The 16,484-nt window shown below is 38.9% G+C and overlaps 2 protein-coding genes across 3 annotated transcripts in view; one reads left to right on the top strand and one right to left on the bottom strand.

Moving 5' to 3' along the window:
• Nucleotides 1-4,493, bottom strand: part of tpx2 (TPX2 microtubule nucleation factor) — an 11,341-nt gene extending 6,848 nt beyond the window's left edge. The window contains exons 1-9 of the mRNA XM_077620387.1: nucleotides 4,376-4,493; nucleotides 4,004-4,157; nucleotides 2,964-3,053; nucleotides 2,632-2,715; nucleotides 2,467-2,545; nucleotides 968-1,030; nucleotides 787-892; nucleotides 538-706; nucleotides 330-468 (exon numbers count right to left, since the gene is read on the bottom strand). Coding sequence (XP_077476513.1) covers nucleotides 330-468; nucleotides 538-706; nucleotides 787-892; nucleotides 968-1,030; nucleotides 2,467-2,545; nucleotides 2,632-2,715; nucleotides 2,964-3,053; nucleotides 4,004-4,112 — 839 coding nt within the window. The 5' untranslated portion in view covers nucleotides 4,113-4,157; nucleotides 4,376-4,493. The remainder of the gene's footprint in view (nucleotides 1-329; nucleotides 469-537; nucleotides 707-786; nucleotides 893-967; nucleotides 1,031-2,466; nucleotides 2,546-2,631; nucleotides 2,716-2,963; nucleotides 3,054-4,003; nucleotides 4,158-4,375) is intronic.
• Nucleotides 4,494-7,350: 2,857 nt separating this feature from the next.
• Nucleotides 7,351-16,235, top strand: LOC144086995 (rho-related GTP-binding protein RhoA-C-like). 2 transcript variants are annotated; one of them, XM_077617266.1, is made up of 5 exons: nucleotides 7,351-7,511; nucleotides 9,228-9,383; nucleotides 12,563-12,683; nucleotides 12,765-12,895; nucleotides 14,015-16,235. In XM_077617266.1, the coding sequence occupies exons 2-5, from the start codon at nucleotides 9,228-9,230 to the stop codon at nucleotides 14,186-14,188; spliced, it is 582 nt and encodes a 193-aa protein (XP_077473392.1). In that variant the 5' UTR covers nucleotides 7,351-7,511; the 3' UTR covers nucleotides 14,189-16,235. The 2 variants fall into 2 exon arrangements, with proteins under 2 accessions (XP_077473392.1, XP_077473470.1); XM_077617344.1 differs by having other exon boundaries at nucleotides 7,410-7,521.
• The last annotated feature ends 249 nt before the right edge of the window (nucleotides 16,236-16,484 follow it).

The following is a 16,484-nucleotide window of genomic DNA, read 5'->3' as shown; positions in this document are numbered from 1 at the left end:
GAACAAATAAAAAAATATTCCATTCCAATATCCCTTTTTGGCATTTTTTTTCAGAGGGTTGGAATGAATTAATTTGTTTTAGTTCATTTCTATGGGAAACGTTCAAATGAGATAAGAGTAAATCGACATACGAGCTCACTCTAAGCTCCTATTTCAAGGTACCACTGTATTTGTGCTAAAGTTAGTGTGTGGGTATAAGTGACCTCATAAAATGGCCACACCTGAAAGTGGTGTCATTTTATTTGCGTGTTTAAACATTCTTTTTCTCATCAACATTGGTCAAAAATATCGTGCAGTAGCGGACATTCAAAAATCTATTTTGATCTTACTTATGGCGTGCCTCTTCTGCTTCACTTTCCAGTTGAGCACTGCTCTTGACCACATGGGCTCTGCTCCTCAATTTTGTTGCGAACTTTGGCGATTGAGGCCGAGTGAGCCGCAGTCGTTGGGCTTTTCCTTTGGGCGGTCCTGTTAATAGCATTTTTAAAAGGTGAGGTTCTTGTGCTTCATGCATCCTCTCTACAAATACAACCAAACCTTTGGCTGCTTCCTGCCGACTCAGCTTATGGAAGCGTTGAGGAGTTCGCTTCTGTAACTGCATTATATGCTCTGCCACTGGTAGATATGGGTCGTTGAATGCCTCTTTCTTTTTGCTTGGTGGGCGCTTTCCTGATTTGACAACAATGCCACCCTGTGCCGCACTTGTCTAAGAAGTATGTGTCCATTTAAAGAAGAACCTTTGCAAAGATGCCTACTGATTTCTTTTACACCAACTATAGTACTTACTGTTTTGGAAGGTTCTTCATGGAGGCCCTCTGATGAAGACAATTGGGATTCTCCAGTACAATTCTGGTCTTCTTCATTTTTGACATCTCCCCTGGTCCCCTTAGCACTATTATAAAATGATGACAATCTTACACACGATAGAAAGAATTGAACAAAAAATAATATAGTAAGTAATATTTACTTTTTGGATGTTTTAGAAGATGAATGAGAAGGTGAGCAAACTTGGATTTTGCGCTTTGAAATTCTAAAGGGGAAAAAATGGAATCGGTAACATACACATGTTAAATCAATGACTTCCATTGAAAAAATGGACATCCGATCCATTTGAAATGGGAAGGATGGCAGCAAACGACCGAATGTTCATTCTAACCTTCCCAGATCATATGGATTGGACATCTATTACTAACTAGAGGTGATTTCTTTAACCCGAACGCAAAACCCAACAAGACCCGACCCGAAATTCCAGTCAGGTTGAGCCTAAAATGTCAATCATTACTTCGGGTTCGGGTCGGACTGGGCTTCTCTCTCACTGAAAAAAAAGTATACTAAAAGGATGTCTGGTCTCTCTCGCTGACTTTTTAAAATAAATAAATGTTTATAAAAATTTATACTAAAACAATGTGTGGATACTAAACTAAGGAATACTTGTCATAAAATAAATAATTTGGAATTTTGGGTAAAACAGAGAAGGTGCTGTAATGTAATTGCAATTGGAGGCGGAGCTGCAGAGCCAGAGCATGCTCTGTGCACGTCACGTGAACGCCGCAAGAAGTTAAGGATAAACTAAAGACAAGAGAACTGAAAAGAGACACACGCACTGGCAAGAGTGAATTTTGGAAAACCTTCAAATTGATTGTTGAATATGCGTCAGAAACTTGCGTTGGCTTCGCTGAATTTAGTCAATGTGGCGCTTTGCTCTCATACGAGAGCAAAAAGATTGGCACCTCGACGCTGAGCAAGGCATTAACAGTTGAAATTGTCAAACATTTATATTATCACATAAAAGATGTAAATTTATGTGATGTTTATACAGTCTTATTTAATTTAGATTTTGTTACAAAAGACAGGGTTTAATTTGTTATCATAAATCACACCTCCTCCTCCCGACTCGGGAGTCCTGAGTCCTCACAAATAAAAAATGAAATTTCGGGTTTCCTTCGGGCTCGGTCCTGCAAATCAAGTTAATTCGCCGGGTTCGGGCCGGATTTTTTTGGCTCGATCTTACTGCTAATACTGAGAAACTAATTTAAATTTACAGCAGAAGGATGAACAGAGCCACTTAATTTGCACATCTATCACCATCTAAGGCACTGACAAAGTTAAATATCTCCACCAGCAAGTGAAAGCTGTTCAGTTCTCTGTCTGTTTTCAAGATTGATGAAGAAATTATCAAATTTGAAGGGTTTGTTTGTATTATGAAACAGAAGAGGTGATACAATTGACGGGTAATGAGTTTTAAGGTCAAAAAAAGAAATTTAGCGATAACTCCTTGACAACGGGTTAGCCTATTTAATTCAAATTTGCAGTTTAAGTCAAAGGCTGAAAGATCAGCAATATGGCAATAATTTCAACTTGGTTACTTGGAGTTAGTCTCTGCTTTCTCAGGTGCTTCTCTTGTTTAAGCTTATTTCCCACAAAATACAAATACGTCATTATCGACATGTCTAGTCACACGGGCACCTGCGTGGTTGATTACTGGTCTCCATTTTTGGTCTGGCACCACTGTTACAAGTTGCTTTGGAGTCTGCAGCAGTAGAACCTGAACATCATACAGTTTGTCACATCCGCAGGTAAGAATACAGCAATTCTATAATATCAGCACACAACAACAAAAATAAAACGAACCTGCATCTTTTACAAATCTAATTGGGCCCACAGTGGCTGGATGCTCAGGAGTCGCTTGTTTTGGTTGTTCAGTGGCATGCTGAGCTGCAAAAATAGTTCAATATTAACCAACAAAATATTAGAGTCCCCCTAAGAGAAAATAAAATGTCTTGAATTATTTGGCAGGGCTGACAGTCCTGATTGTTTTCATGAATTTAATTAAAGCAACAGTCGCAGTAATGTGCTAAGGATTTTGCATGTACTTTTTAGAACATACTCATACACATAATGTTTGTTTTTGAGAGGAGTGGAAACTGAAAATAAAATAGCAGGCACAAAAGCACAAAACTAACCCGCTTTTCTTACAATCCTCTTTGGGCCCATTGTGGCAAGCTGTTTTGGCGTTGCATATTGTGATTGCTCATCAAAAATAGCTCGTCGATCTGCAAAAACATGTCAGTATTGAAATGAGAGGTGTCAAACTGGTGACACAATCATTATGACTCTGAACTTGTGTAAATGGGCAATCTCCTTATATTACAAAAGATAACACTTTGACTGTGCGGCCCGGTGAAGCGAGTGGTTAGCGCATCGGCCTCACGGCTCTGGGTTCAAATCCAGGTCGGTGTACCTGTGTGGAGTTTGCATGTTCTCCCCGGGCCGGCGTGGGTTATCTCCGGGTACTCCGGTTTCATCCCACATTCCAAAAACATGCATGGTAGGCTGATTGGACACTCTAAATTGCCCCTATGTATGGGTGGGAGTGTGCATAGTTGTCCTTTGTCTTCTTGTGCCCTGCGATTGGCTGACACAGGATGTCCCCCGCCTCTGGCCCGGAGTTAGCTGGGATAGGCTCCAGCACCCCCCGCGACCCTAATGAGGATAAAGCAGTTATCACAACAATGTCTACATTTATGATATTTTTGAGAGAAACATTAAGTCAATGGATTTGTCAAACAAAATGATGTTTGACACCAGCGCTTTAAATGAACATAGTTCCAAGATATATTTTTTTACCGAAGAATTGTCATTAAGTAACGTGCCACGCTGAGTGGTTAGCGCGTTGGCCTCGCAGTTCTGGGTTCAAATCCAGGTCGGTCCACCTGTGTGGAGTTTGCATGGCCTGCGTTGGTTTTCTCCCACATTCCAAAAGCATGCATGGTAGGCTGCTTGGAGAATCTAAATTGCAACTAGGCATGAGTGTGAGCGTAAATAGTTGTTTGTCTCCCCGTGCTGGAAGTTGCTGGAATAGGCTCCAGCAAACCCCCCCCCCACGACCCTAGTGAGGATACTAATAAAGCATTTCAGAAAATGAATGAATGATGCGTAATGAATTATGATCTGTACTCTATAATCATTATTTCACGTGTCAGTAAACCCAGCATATACTTACCGAACCACGTATTGTCGAAAGTATCGTCTTCCAACTGATTAAAGTCGACATGTGAAGGCGCGTCGAAGTCATATTTTTTTTCAGTGTCACCAACGGATACTTCTGCCATTTCAACAACGGTGGGTAAATGGGCAATGATCCCCGAAAAAACGACCTGTATGGGTAACAAAATGACAGTTTTATCTGTCTTCAGTAAACGATTTCTTCTCCAATGAGCACGAGCATGTTCAACTGAGGTGTACTCGAAGACTTTCTTCAAGATTGAGCCCTTAATAAATAAACTATCGCCGGTTATCGATGTATAAACTTTTAGGGTGGTTATTGGTACCTGAGGACCAAGAATTATTAAAAAGTTTAAACGTAAAAACCTACCGTGTTCGCAAAAGATAAAGAGCACAGATGAGACTGAGTTCGTTGTTTATCGGCGTTGGCGGTGATTTTAAACTGGCCAATGACTGACTTGCATCGTCACCTCGACGCTGATTGGGTCAAATCGTGTCAACAGAACAGATGAAAAAAATAAAAATCGAAATATGAACAAGAAGTGATGAAGTTATGATAGTCAAGTTATTTATTTATTTTAGTAGTTAGTAGAGTACGCAAGCGTATTGCATTCACTTAAAAAAATGGAAAAAGCCCTGACCGTTTTTCTAAAAAATATATTTTGGGGTTGTTGTGTTTTTTTTGTTTTTTTTAAACTTTAATTAAAAAACAACACTCAAAATACATATATTAATCAGAATAACAGACTTGAAAAAATAAGAAAAGCAACCCCTAAAATGAATTATTTTGAAAAACTGAGTTTGAAAAAATAATTAAAAAAAAAAACACCCCCAAAATCCAACGGACCACTATGATGATAAGCTGATCGGGAAATAAATTGATGAATGAATGAACGCCAAAAATAAATAACTCAGAAAAATGGTCAGGGCTTGTTTTATTCATCCGTTCATTTATTCATTTTCTGAACCGCTTATCTTCGCAATGGTAGTGGGGGTACTGGAGCCTAGCCCAGCTAACTAGGGGCACCAGGCGGAGGACACCCTGGCCAATCAATCACAGAGCACAAGGAGATAACCATGACCACACTTATACCTCGGGGCAATTTAGAATGTTCAACCAGCCTAATGTGCATGCATTGGGGTGTTGGAGGAAACCGGGGAGAACATGCAAACTCCACATAATACGGACCAACCTGGGATCCAACCCTCGACCCCACAAGTGTGAAGCCGACGCACTAACCACTCATCCGCCGGGCAGAGGCTTGTTTCATTTTTTAAGTGAATTCAATACACTCCCGTAGTAGAGCACGATTTCAACACCAATATTTTTTTAAATGCGAGATATAGATTTATTGATAAGGTGTGATATTTGAAAAACAGGACAAAAAAGATGACATTTTATTCATTCCGCCTTATTAATATATACATTATTACCGTCGTCCTTTTGCCCATTGTCATCTGGGATGAGGTCCAGTACCCCCGTGACTTTTGTGAAGATGAATGCCACTGAATATTCACGTATATTATACGTTATTATGTAAAAAAAATATTGTTGTGACTATTACGCTTGAGTTTGAAATTGGAACAATGTTTCCTCTATTTTACTTTGCAAAGACTTGAGGATACAAATGCATTGTCGGGGCAACATGTTTTGACATACGTGTTAGAAGGCCTAATGTACTGCAGGAGTAACAAATAACATTCTCTATGACATATACCACAAGAAGGAACATACAGTTTGTGTTTTGTACCCATGTTACATCTAGCTTTACCAAAAAGCATTTTGTGACCACTTGTATTATAATTTAGGCCGCAAAATTGCTCAGCTCATGTCTGGAGCTCAATAAGCATCATCTCTTCGGCATCAAAGAAACAGACAGAGCAGAAACACCTTAATGCATGTTAGACACAAAGAGCAAAAAAATTCAACTGTGAGAGTCAAAGAGCCACACAAAAACACACAATTAAAACCATATTATTTACGATAACACTTTCTTCCCCTAACTTATTTTTTTATCAATGGGCCCTGATGAATTTGAGTGTGTTTTAAGACAGTATAAAAATGAGAGGCAAAGAGCCACAGTATATACAAAATATGATAAGAAACAAGGAGCCACATTCATTTTGGCTGGGAGCCGCGTGTTCGCCACCCCTCCCCAAATGCATCTATGTGTTATGTGAAAAACTAGCAAAGTACATATTGCAAGTTTTTAGGATGAATGTTTTGTGTCAGCCATGTCAAACTCTTGTGCTATGTTTCCTCCTTTTAAATGTTTACGACCATGCCTGTGAATATTTGTTGCTAGGTTTCCCCAGCCAGGGGCCTATCACATGCTATCTAAATATCTCATCTCATCTCATTTTCTGAACCGCTTTATCCTCATTAGTGTCGCGGGGGGTGCTGGAGCGTATCCCAGCTGACAATAGAGGCGGGTGACATCCTGAATCGGTTGCCAGCCGATCGCAGGGCACAAGGAGACAAAGGACACCATGCACACTCACACCTATACCTAAGGGCAATTTAGAGTTTCCAATCAGCCTACCATGGATGTTTTTGGAATGTGGGAGGAAACCGGAGTAGCCGGAGATACAGACACAGGCCCGGGAAGAACATGCAAACTCCACATAGGTGGACTGACCTGGATTTGAACCCAGGACCCGGGAGCTGTGAGGCCAATGCGCTAACCACTCGCTCCACCAGGCCGCCTGCTATCTAAATATGTATACATTTAATATTCAGTTCTAGGATCTCTCATTCTCATGCTTTTTACACAAGATTAACAAAACATGGCTTTTTTTGTGAACCAAACTGGAAATAGTGGAAATAGTGTCAGGCGGTGGATTGATGCAACAGTGCTATGTACAAAGAGCCCGTTGGTGATGAAATGTTGCAGTGACTGATGCTTTTTTGAGTCGGATGACTGTTTGTGTTCATGGACGACGCTTGTTTGTTTTGTGAAGTTGATGATTTGGGTGGACGGTGCATTTTGTGTTGAGCCACAAAAATGGTTTGATTCCCACGCTTTGAGCTTATCTTCCATCTGCTGGGGTTGTAAAGGAGAACATGAACCAGATAAAATAGATCCACTGTTAAAACGAGCCAATTATACCAATCAGCAATGCAAGATATGTTACAAAATTCTTTGTGATTCTTGAGGGAGATAGTATATAAATAATGCTGCCATTGACGGCGCTAGGCGACTAATCTATTTTGACTGCGTCAAATTGAATCAGTCTCCTATCGCCGTCAATAGAAGTGAAAGATCACTCAATGTCAGCCGTCCAAGTTTAAATGGTTTTGCAGGGAATTATTAAAATATCCAATAAGTACAGTTCATCCATTCTCAACATGAAGCTAGCATGAATTGAAGGCGGGGCCAAAACAGTACTCGTTTCCCATTGGCTGAAAGTATGCATGACGATGACGCAATCTTCCAACCCTTGAGGAACCGATACCACGACAGGAAAACCGAAAAAGGGCTAGTATACGGAGCGAAATTATAAAGGTATTTCACGGCAAGTTTTGCTTTTTCCTTGTTTAACATGGTTTGCGTTATTACTTTAGATGTAACCAAGGCGGCGAAAAAAGTACGGAACCGCAATTGTTGTTTGATCAGGGACCTCCTGTCAAAATAAGCTAGTTATTAGCCGCAAGCTAGCAGCTTTCTTCTTGTTAGCGACAATTTAGCTCTTCGATAGAAAACGCTCAGACGAACACAAGTAAAAGCGATCTAAAACAGTAATTAGGATTAAAATAAAAGTCATCGAGAATCTTTCTGCTTGGTTGGGTCATAGATAAAAAGGAGCCAATGTCATGTTGGCAATTTTTCACCGATTCGCCGCTATCACGGGTTAAATTTTAAATCATACAGAAATTCCATTAGATATATCATATTAAAATCAATGAGCAATCTTCGATACCGATCATTTTATGAGGAAATTCATGTAAAGGTTAGCACGTTCTAAATGCTGGCCCGCCGACGTAAATAAATAACAACGAGCATTCTTCTCGCAAAGCAGCATTGCTGCAAAATACCAATTGTGGTCGTAGCGGAAAATGTAAACTGATTAGGACGCAGTAAGATCTTAGAAAATATTAGGTTCTGGAGAAACGTAATATTCCATTTTTAAGTGTCTTTTCATCATGTAATTGGATTAATGTTTCAATTAAAAATGACTGCTCCGATAACATACGTGTCTACTTCGGCCAATTGCTCCCCTTATTAATGATTGCAATTCATCTTAAGCGATTAAAAAACGTACAATGGCAACGCTACACATTTACTCACATAGGGTGCACTTAAAAGTCAAATATTTTTATGGACGGGGTACCCAATCAGTATGCATTAAACTCAAGATACTGTAAATATCGCTGTATGATGGTGACAGCCTGGCTGTCTGGGTACATTGCTTGCTGACGCGCTATATTTATATATAGTGAAAAGGCGAACGTGTGAAAGGGAAATGCGTGTGCGCATATCATGCTTAAAGCATGACAATATAAGCAGTCGACAGTTTTAAAAAAAATTACTTAAACAATCAAAAGTTGTTATACGGCGTACACAATTTTAAATGATCAAAAACCGTTTAAAATACAGAAAAACATGTTGACAGGTATGCAATAAGCTATTGCAGGCGTCAAACAGAGAATTCTCCCTGCCTGTGTATTTAAAAAAAAGACTTAAGAGACAAATGTCTTTGATTGTATAGATTAAGAGATTTACTACTTTAGTGCCCCTGACAATAAAATATGTATATTTGTGCGGCATCATCATCCCTCTGGTTGTAAATTTGAATCAGTTCGCCACTTGCAGGCGTCCAAAATACTTGAACTGGAAGGCTTGGTCGCAAATGAACATTCGATCATATTCTAAGGTAATATAGCTTCAAAATGATCTCACTACATTGCAAAAAAAATTGTGATGACAATATTTTTAATACTCTGGGATCAGATATTCTGAAATGTATGTAATTTTTGCGTCTGATTAAGATCGTAATTTTTGCACACAATATTTAAGTTACTTTTTTCTTCCCCTTGTGCGATGGATAACTGATACAACTTAAAATGGTAACAAGGCCCAGTAGTGTTTAACTCCGAAATCAATTGTAACACAACATAATTGACCTTTAATTTTGATCAATTATCACAGAAAGAAAAAGAAACTATATGTGAAAGAAAGCTGCATGACGTTTATGACGTTTTATCTTTTTATATCATTCAGATGGCTGCGATCCGAAAGAAACTAGTGATAGTTGGAGATGGAGCATGCGGCAAGACGTGTCTTCTCATTGTGTTTAGCAAGGATCAGTTCCCTGAGGTGTATGTGCCAACTGTGTTCGAAAACTACGTGGCAGATATTGAAGTGGATGGCAAACAGGTAATTCACAAAGTTTTTCATGACAGTATCTCTGATTGGAGAAAAGGGGGATAATTACATTTTTCTTTTACTACAAGAAAATTGCTGCTTTTGTCATGTAGATACATTTTCAACTCTCACATTGACAACCGTTGACCAGAAAGATATATTTCTTTAAACTGAGATTATGTGATTGACTAACACAAAGAATCACCCAGTTATTATCTGTAACTTGAATGCTAAATAGTTTCCAAAATTTTGAGCCAATAAAAATCTGAAAAATGTGTGTCACTTGACCAAACCTGCAAAACAGGTTATGATACTTACTGTGTATACTCCCCTACCAAATATAACTACAGGCTAATGACATCATGAGTTGAACTTGCTAAGATTTCATTTCTTTGTGGCTTTATATATTCAGTATTTAGTTAAACAGGCCTACGTGTATATTACTCTTATATAAAAACATGAAATACATAAACACAGACAAAACTATAAATGTGGTATATTGTCATATTTGGTGGGCCTGTGGGAAAATCTCACGTTAAACAACCGATATTGTAGCCGTTTAAAGTTACTCGATGTCTTCTGTTATACAGTTTCCCCATGTACCCGTGGCAGGAAGATGTTCTTTCAGCTCTTTTCTTAACACGGAAGTTTATTGCGCATTCACCGCAGCCAAAAATTATTTGGGCTATGTTGCTATCATTTTACCACATCAGGACACGGACAACATGGACCGAGGTCAATTAGAAAGAATGAAAAATTAAAAATATAATTACTCTTTATACAAGTGCTCAACGGAATTTGGATCCAGACGTTGATCTGGCAATTATAACACATGAATGTTCTTTGATCTTAATCAATCCATGTATTCCTGTATGTTTAGGGTCAATTCTTGGTGAAATACGGGGCTGCATCCCGGTTTCAGTTCTTTTTATCTTATATATTTCAGTCAATCCATTGTCACATGAACTTGGACCAACTTTCTTGTCTCTGATGAAGAAAAACTTTGCACGAAATTATTACAACCAAAAATTAACCGATGTGAATGTGTGTTATAATAAGGAGCAGTGTTTATTTCCATACACTGTCCTTTTTTATTCAGGCCAAAAGTTTGGGAATTCTTCCAATCACCCGTTGTAACCATACAAGTCTAAATTACTTACACACAACTTAAAACATGAGATGTAAAGTGACTTATCTGTCAAACTAACTTACAGCAATTATAATTACTATTTGCCAAATTCTATTACTACAAGTTTGTGGAGAAACAAGTTAGATCTTCTACAACTACAAGTTCATTTATTTACAACTCAACTTACTCTACAACTGCTAGTTTTCTTCATTCCAACTATAATTTACTACTCACACTGCGACTCTAAAGTTTTTGTGAGCAATGTTCCCTCTAATTTTTCGTTGGTCTGAGCAGAAAGTCAACCTCCCTGAGCGCACTGAGTACCAGTGTGAGCGACATCATCGGTACTCGGATGATTCGCCTAAAGACGTTTCGCCGACGGACGTTTGACAGACGGGCAGGTCGCCGAATGGACGTTCCGCCGAACGTTCATTCGGCCGAACGGAGGTTTCGCTGAAACGGGATTTGCGCGCTCGCCCCGCCCCTGGATCGTGTGTGTACAAGTTTTTCAACCTCGGCCCGCGGGCCATATACGGCCCGTTAGGATTTTTAATCCGGCCCGCCGCCGGTGTTGTCCAAATAATAGTAAAAATCAATGTTAGTCTACCATCAATGGCAGCCCGGGAATAAGCACTCTTGGGCGGGCATGGCAGTCCGGGAATAAGCACTCTTGGGCGGGCAGATGTAGCAGAACCGAGCCGTAAAATGACAGCAATCGGTTCAAATCCATCCTAAAACAGCATTTAATGATTAAATACAAATACTGGAGCTCTTTGGACATTAGAACCGAGCCCAGGGAAGTGAATTCCTTGGTAAAATGTCGTGATGATATCGCGATGGAGGCAAAAAACGTCTATATACGTCCATTCGCCAAACGGCTCAAAATGCTCTCAAATTCGGTCAAATCCAGCCGAAAACAGCGTTTAATGATTAAATACAAATACTGGAGCTCTTTGGACATTAGAACCGAGCCCAGGGAAGTGAATTCCTCGGTAAAATGTCGCGATGATGTCGCGATGGAGGCAAAAAAATGTCCATATACGTCCATTCGCCAAAGGGCTCAAAATGCTCTCAAATTCGGTCAAATCCAGCTGAAAACAGCGTTTAATGATTAAATACAAATACTAGTATTTGTATTTAATCATTAAACTAACAAATACTAGTATTTGTATTTAATCATTAAACGCTGTTTGAACGAACGTTCATTCGGCGACCTGTCCGTCTGTCAAACGTCCGTCGGCGAAACGTCTTTAGGCGAATCATCCGGTCACGACATCATCATTGCTCGCTATGGGCACACCAGTATCACACCTGCCACAAGCAGGTGCATGTCAATGTTCCCTCTAATTTTTCAAGGGGTAAAAAAAAAAAAAAAAAATCTGATTTTTTTTTTTTTACTGCGCGCCATGTGATTGCTGCTGCGCAGAGAAGACGAGAGTAGTGCGCAATTGCGCACGCGCGCATTTTAGAGGGAACATTGCTTGTGAGTTCTTTTGGCACCAAGTGGCACGATTAGCGGGTTAAAAGTTTACATTTTCAACAGCTAAAAGTTACTCTTGCACCCAAATGTGTCTACATAAATTACTATATCTTCTAGTTTTTGATTCTGAGGCCACAAAATGTGAAAGACTTTCAAGGTGTATGAAAACTTTTTCAAGACCCTATGCTATGAAGCAGAGCATTACATTCTGAAGTATCACGTAATATTTAGAGCATTAATTTAGCCTCGCTACTACCCACATAAAACAGGTTAAATAATACAAAATATATTCTAAAATGATCTCTTTTAATAATTGTTTTATTATATTTTGTATCTAAAAATAGTCCGATGTTTTATGAAATCAGGCCTTGAGCACAACATTTTGCCTACACTTGCACTAGTACGGTTCTCAACCTGCTTCATTGGCATATGTGATGTTAATGGCCTACTGAAGCAGTTTAACGGTCAGAAAAATCGATCTGAAATCCGAGCCCACTGACAATTTTAAAAGAAGGCATTTCACTATTTGGACTGTTAAACATGTTCAAATGGTAAACAGAGACTTTTTGGAATAATTTGCAGGTAGAGCTGGCTCTTTGGGACACGGCAGGTCAGGAAGACTATGATCGCCTGCGACCTCTCTCTTATCCAGACACCGATGTCATCCTCATGTGCTTCTCTGTTGATAGTCCTGATAGTTTAGGTATGAGTTTCCCAATTGATCTCCGTACCTGTTGTTCTTCTCATGATGTTTCACTTATTTTTTTCTCTATGTACACTGCAGAGAACATTCCTGAGAAGTGGACACCTGAGGTTAAGCACTTCTGTCCCAATGTTCCCATTATTTTGGTGGGAAACAAAAAAGACCTGCGCAATGATGAGCTCACACGTCGAGAGTTGGCAAAGATGAAACAGGTGACTCAGAAGAATATTGATATCATAGGGTTTTCCCCAGTGCTTTATAAGCCTGGCAGGTTGCCTTTTGTTCAATATATATATTTTTTAATGATCTTTCTCTTTGTCTCCTAAGAAATGGGTAAGAAATTATAATACCGTATTTTCACGACTATACGGCACATCGTATTTTTAGCCGCAGTGTCAGTAACGAGTGCTATTTCTGTATTTTACACACACAAAGGACGCACCGTTTTTACAGACGCAGCCAGGCATGGCAAAACATTCACCAGCTTAAACATACACGCTACACCCACACGCCAAAAACACGTTTTTAAAAAGGTAAAGGAAGCAAAACTGAGTTCGGTTTACTTTATTTAGCCATTTTACAATGTACTCGCGTCATCATCACCCACAAATCCATCAAAGACCTCATTTTCTGTGTCCGAATTGAACAATTCTCCAAATGAGTCATCAAAAACGCTGAGTTTTATACCTTCGTCCAGGCGGCTACAATCCATTCGCAAATAGTAGCTAGCTAGTAGCTAATGTAACCAATCCAACGCTGTCTTCCATGCTTCGTAAAGCTGTGTTGATGTCGATCGCCAGGCCACAATCCATTTGCAAATAGTAGCTAGCGTAACTATTGCAACGCTGTCTTCCATGCTTCGTAAAGCTGTGTTGATGTCGATGGCCAGGCCACAATCCATTGGGTGTATTGACAAAAGAACTATATATCCCAGCCGTCACTGTGCGGTACTTTTTCTACGGGGAAAATAGTAGAGTCGGGGGCTGCTTGCCGTAGTTGTGAGAGCTGTAGAGGATGGTGTACCCTATCGACTGATTTATTTTATCGTGATAACAATTTTAGTATTGGTCCATATATAAAGCACACTGGAGTATAAGGCGCCCTGTCTATTTTGGAGAAAATTTAAGACTTATGTGCGCCTTATAGTCGTGAAATTACGGTACATATATTTATTTATTTTTTGAACCATCTGCGCTTTCTTATCAAACATCACAAATAAGATTCGAACGAGGGTCTATCTCGTCATCCTTTGCGAACAAGAGCCACAAGCAAACGCTAACACCCAAACGTTTTTTTTAAGGTTTTAATCTATGTTGTTATCTGGTTAACAGGAACCCGTGAAGTCTGAGGAAGGCAGGGAAATGGCAAACCGAATCTGTGCCTTTGGCTACCTAGAGTGCTCAGCGAAGACCAAGGACGGCGTGAGGGAGGTGTTTGAAATGGCCACCAGGGCAGCACTGCAGGCCAAGAGACGAGGGAAAAAAATGATATGCCGTCTCCTTTAAAATATCCTGTCACACAGGAAAGTATTTGGGGAACCAAACAAACCAAGCCGAGTGAAACCCATTGTTCCAATATGACTGTTCAGTTACGTAAAAGGGGCCAATTTAGTTAATCTGAGTGTCAATTGCTGAACAAAAAAAAGTATATACATTCAAATACATTATTATAATAAGTGAATTTGTTCTACCAGAATGTATTAGTTTTAATTCCTTCCCAGAGACACAGATTCAGACTAGGTTTCCCCCCATTCTTTTTCCACCTTTCTACTTAAATCTACATTACATTTACCCCAAAATAAATGCTTCAATGTAGTAAATAAGATGGGACGGCTTGTAAATTCAAGTGTTGACATGGTGACACCTGCGGTGGTGTTATTGCTAGCGTTTTTACGTGTGACAAGTCATAATTTAAGCACATCATTTAAGAGGTCAGCACGCCTTTTCATTATTTTTCCAACATGTCCATTCATCAGCCCAGCGGCTTCTTTCGCTTTTGAAAAAGATGGCTAACAAATGCATGTTTACTGTTGATGACTTGTGTTAACTGTGCTATTAAATAGCTTAAGCTAGCTTGTGCTTTTTAAGTGCTTGGGAGCAAAAAGAGTTGTAAACCAGGTGCTTGAAATGATATTACAAAGCAGAGCATCTGGATTGAAATTGTGTGATTAAGAGCTCCTAGCAAATTTTGGATTCATAATTTCAAGTCAGCTGTTGTTCAGAAGGAACTAAGAAAAATAACCACAAATACGCAATAATTGAATGCTAATCAAAAATTATGTCAAGCAGCTCTGACATCAGATAATATTGATGATTAAAATCCTATTTTTGCTTTTTGTATGAAATCATTCGCAGCATCAGCAGGTACTAGTGTTGTGCTCAAGACCAGACTACCTATAACCAAGAATTTTCTGAGACTACGACCAAGACTATTGACTGGGGTGAGCGGAATATCAATTTTAAAAACAATGACCAGGTTTAACAATTCAAGTGCATTTTCTCTTAATGTATTTAAAGGCCAATAGTGTCTTCATTTCCTTTACACCACAACAAGCAAAAGTAAAAAAATGTGTTAACATTCTTTTAAATTCCAAGTAGTATTGAATATATACACGTATAGGTAAACAACGTACTTATGGGACCATTTTTCTTAGTGTTTTTGGAATCTAAAAGGTTCCCCTCACTCAGCAATGCTATGTTTGGTTTAATAGGGTGACAAAGTCTCATAGTTGGGCTTTAAATTAAATTCTTTGGGTGGCATATAAAAATGAAGATTTAAAGAGTATAATTGAAATTACTGTAATCAGTGATCACATTAATATTCTGTAGTAACACAATAGTGTTTGAAAAAAAGTTATTTTCTCGTTAGTATGTTAAATTGAGGGCTATGTTTCCAGGGTCTCTTGTTTTTACATTTACCTCTTTTAACTTCTGCTTGTGTGCCTCTGTCACAACACTGCAAAGATTACTGCAACCGTTACAGGGAAGTGGGGACTGAATTACACATGAATCGAAGGTTTTTGTCATTTAATTAAGTGCTTATTACTTATTATCACGTTAAAGAAGCTGAGAAATAGTAGGTTAATTCTGGTCTGGACCAAAATTCCTGTGTCCGGACAGTCCGAGACAAGACCAAGACTTTTTGGGAGTCGCGATCGAGACGAGACCAGGACCTTGAAATTGTGGTCTCGAGTGTTACAACACTAGCAGATACCATTGTATTTGTTCAAGTGCCTTGACAGGTTTGGGTCATCTTTTGTCATAAATTGATTTCGAACTCATCTTTTTATCAAAATCCTGGCATTTTTTAAAACTAGGATGTGTAACTAATATATGTCCACCCACCGTGGTGGTTCAATATTTAAACAATTTTATGAAAAATACTGTTTGTTGAAATTGTTTTATCCAACACAAGTGTGGACACCCTTTTCTTCAAGTGCTTCAATACAGTTATCAAACTGAACACTCCATTCTGTGTTTCTTTTTGTCAGTCTGCCTTAAATGCAGTCAGTAATGTGTCAATATTTGAGTAGAATTAAAAAGCAGATGTTTCTTTCTTTGTCATCTTATTTTCTCACACAATTCACAAAGGGTTTTCTAAATATGATAGGATAAAATAAACACATTTTCCTCTTTTTAGCAAAAACTAAATATTTATGCTTAGTACCGTGATTAAGGATGGAATACTTTAAGAGGTAAATATTGGGTAGTAACAAATTAGTATGTAGTGAAGTTTTCATATCAATCACCATCAGAAATTGTGCTTAACTATACCATATGCTGTACAATTTTAAAAGGAGCT

The sequence above is a fragment of the Stigmatopora argus genome, chromosome 1 (assembly GCF_051989625.1).
Source record: "Stigmatopora argus isolate UIUO_Sarg chromosome 1, RoL_Sarg_1.0, whole genome shotgun sequence".
Taxonomy (NCBI): domain Eukaryota; kingdom Metazoa; phylum Chordata; class Actinopteri; order Syngnathiformes; family Syngnathidae; genus Stigmatopora; species Stigmatopora argus.
This window is presented reverse-complemented; position numbering and strand designations above follow the sequence as displayed.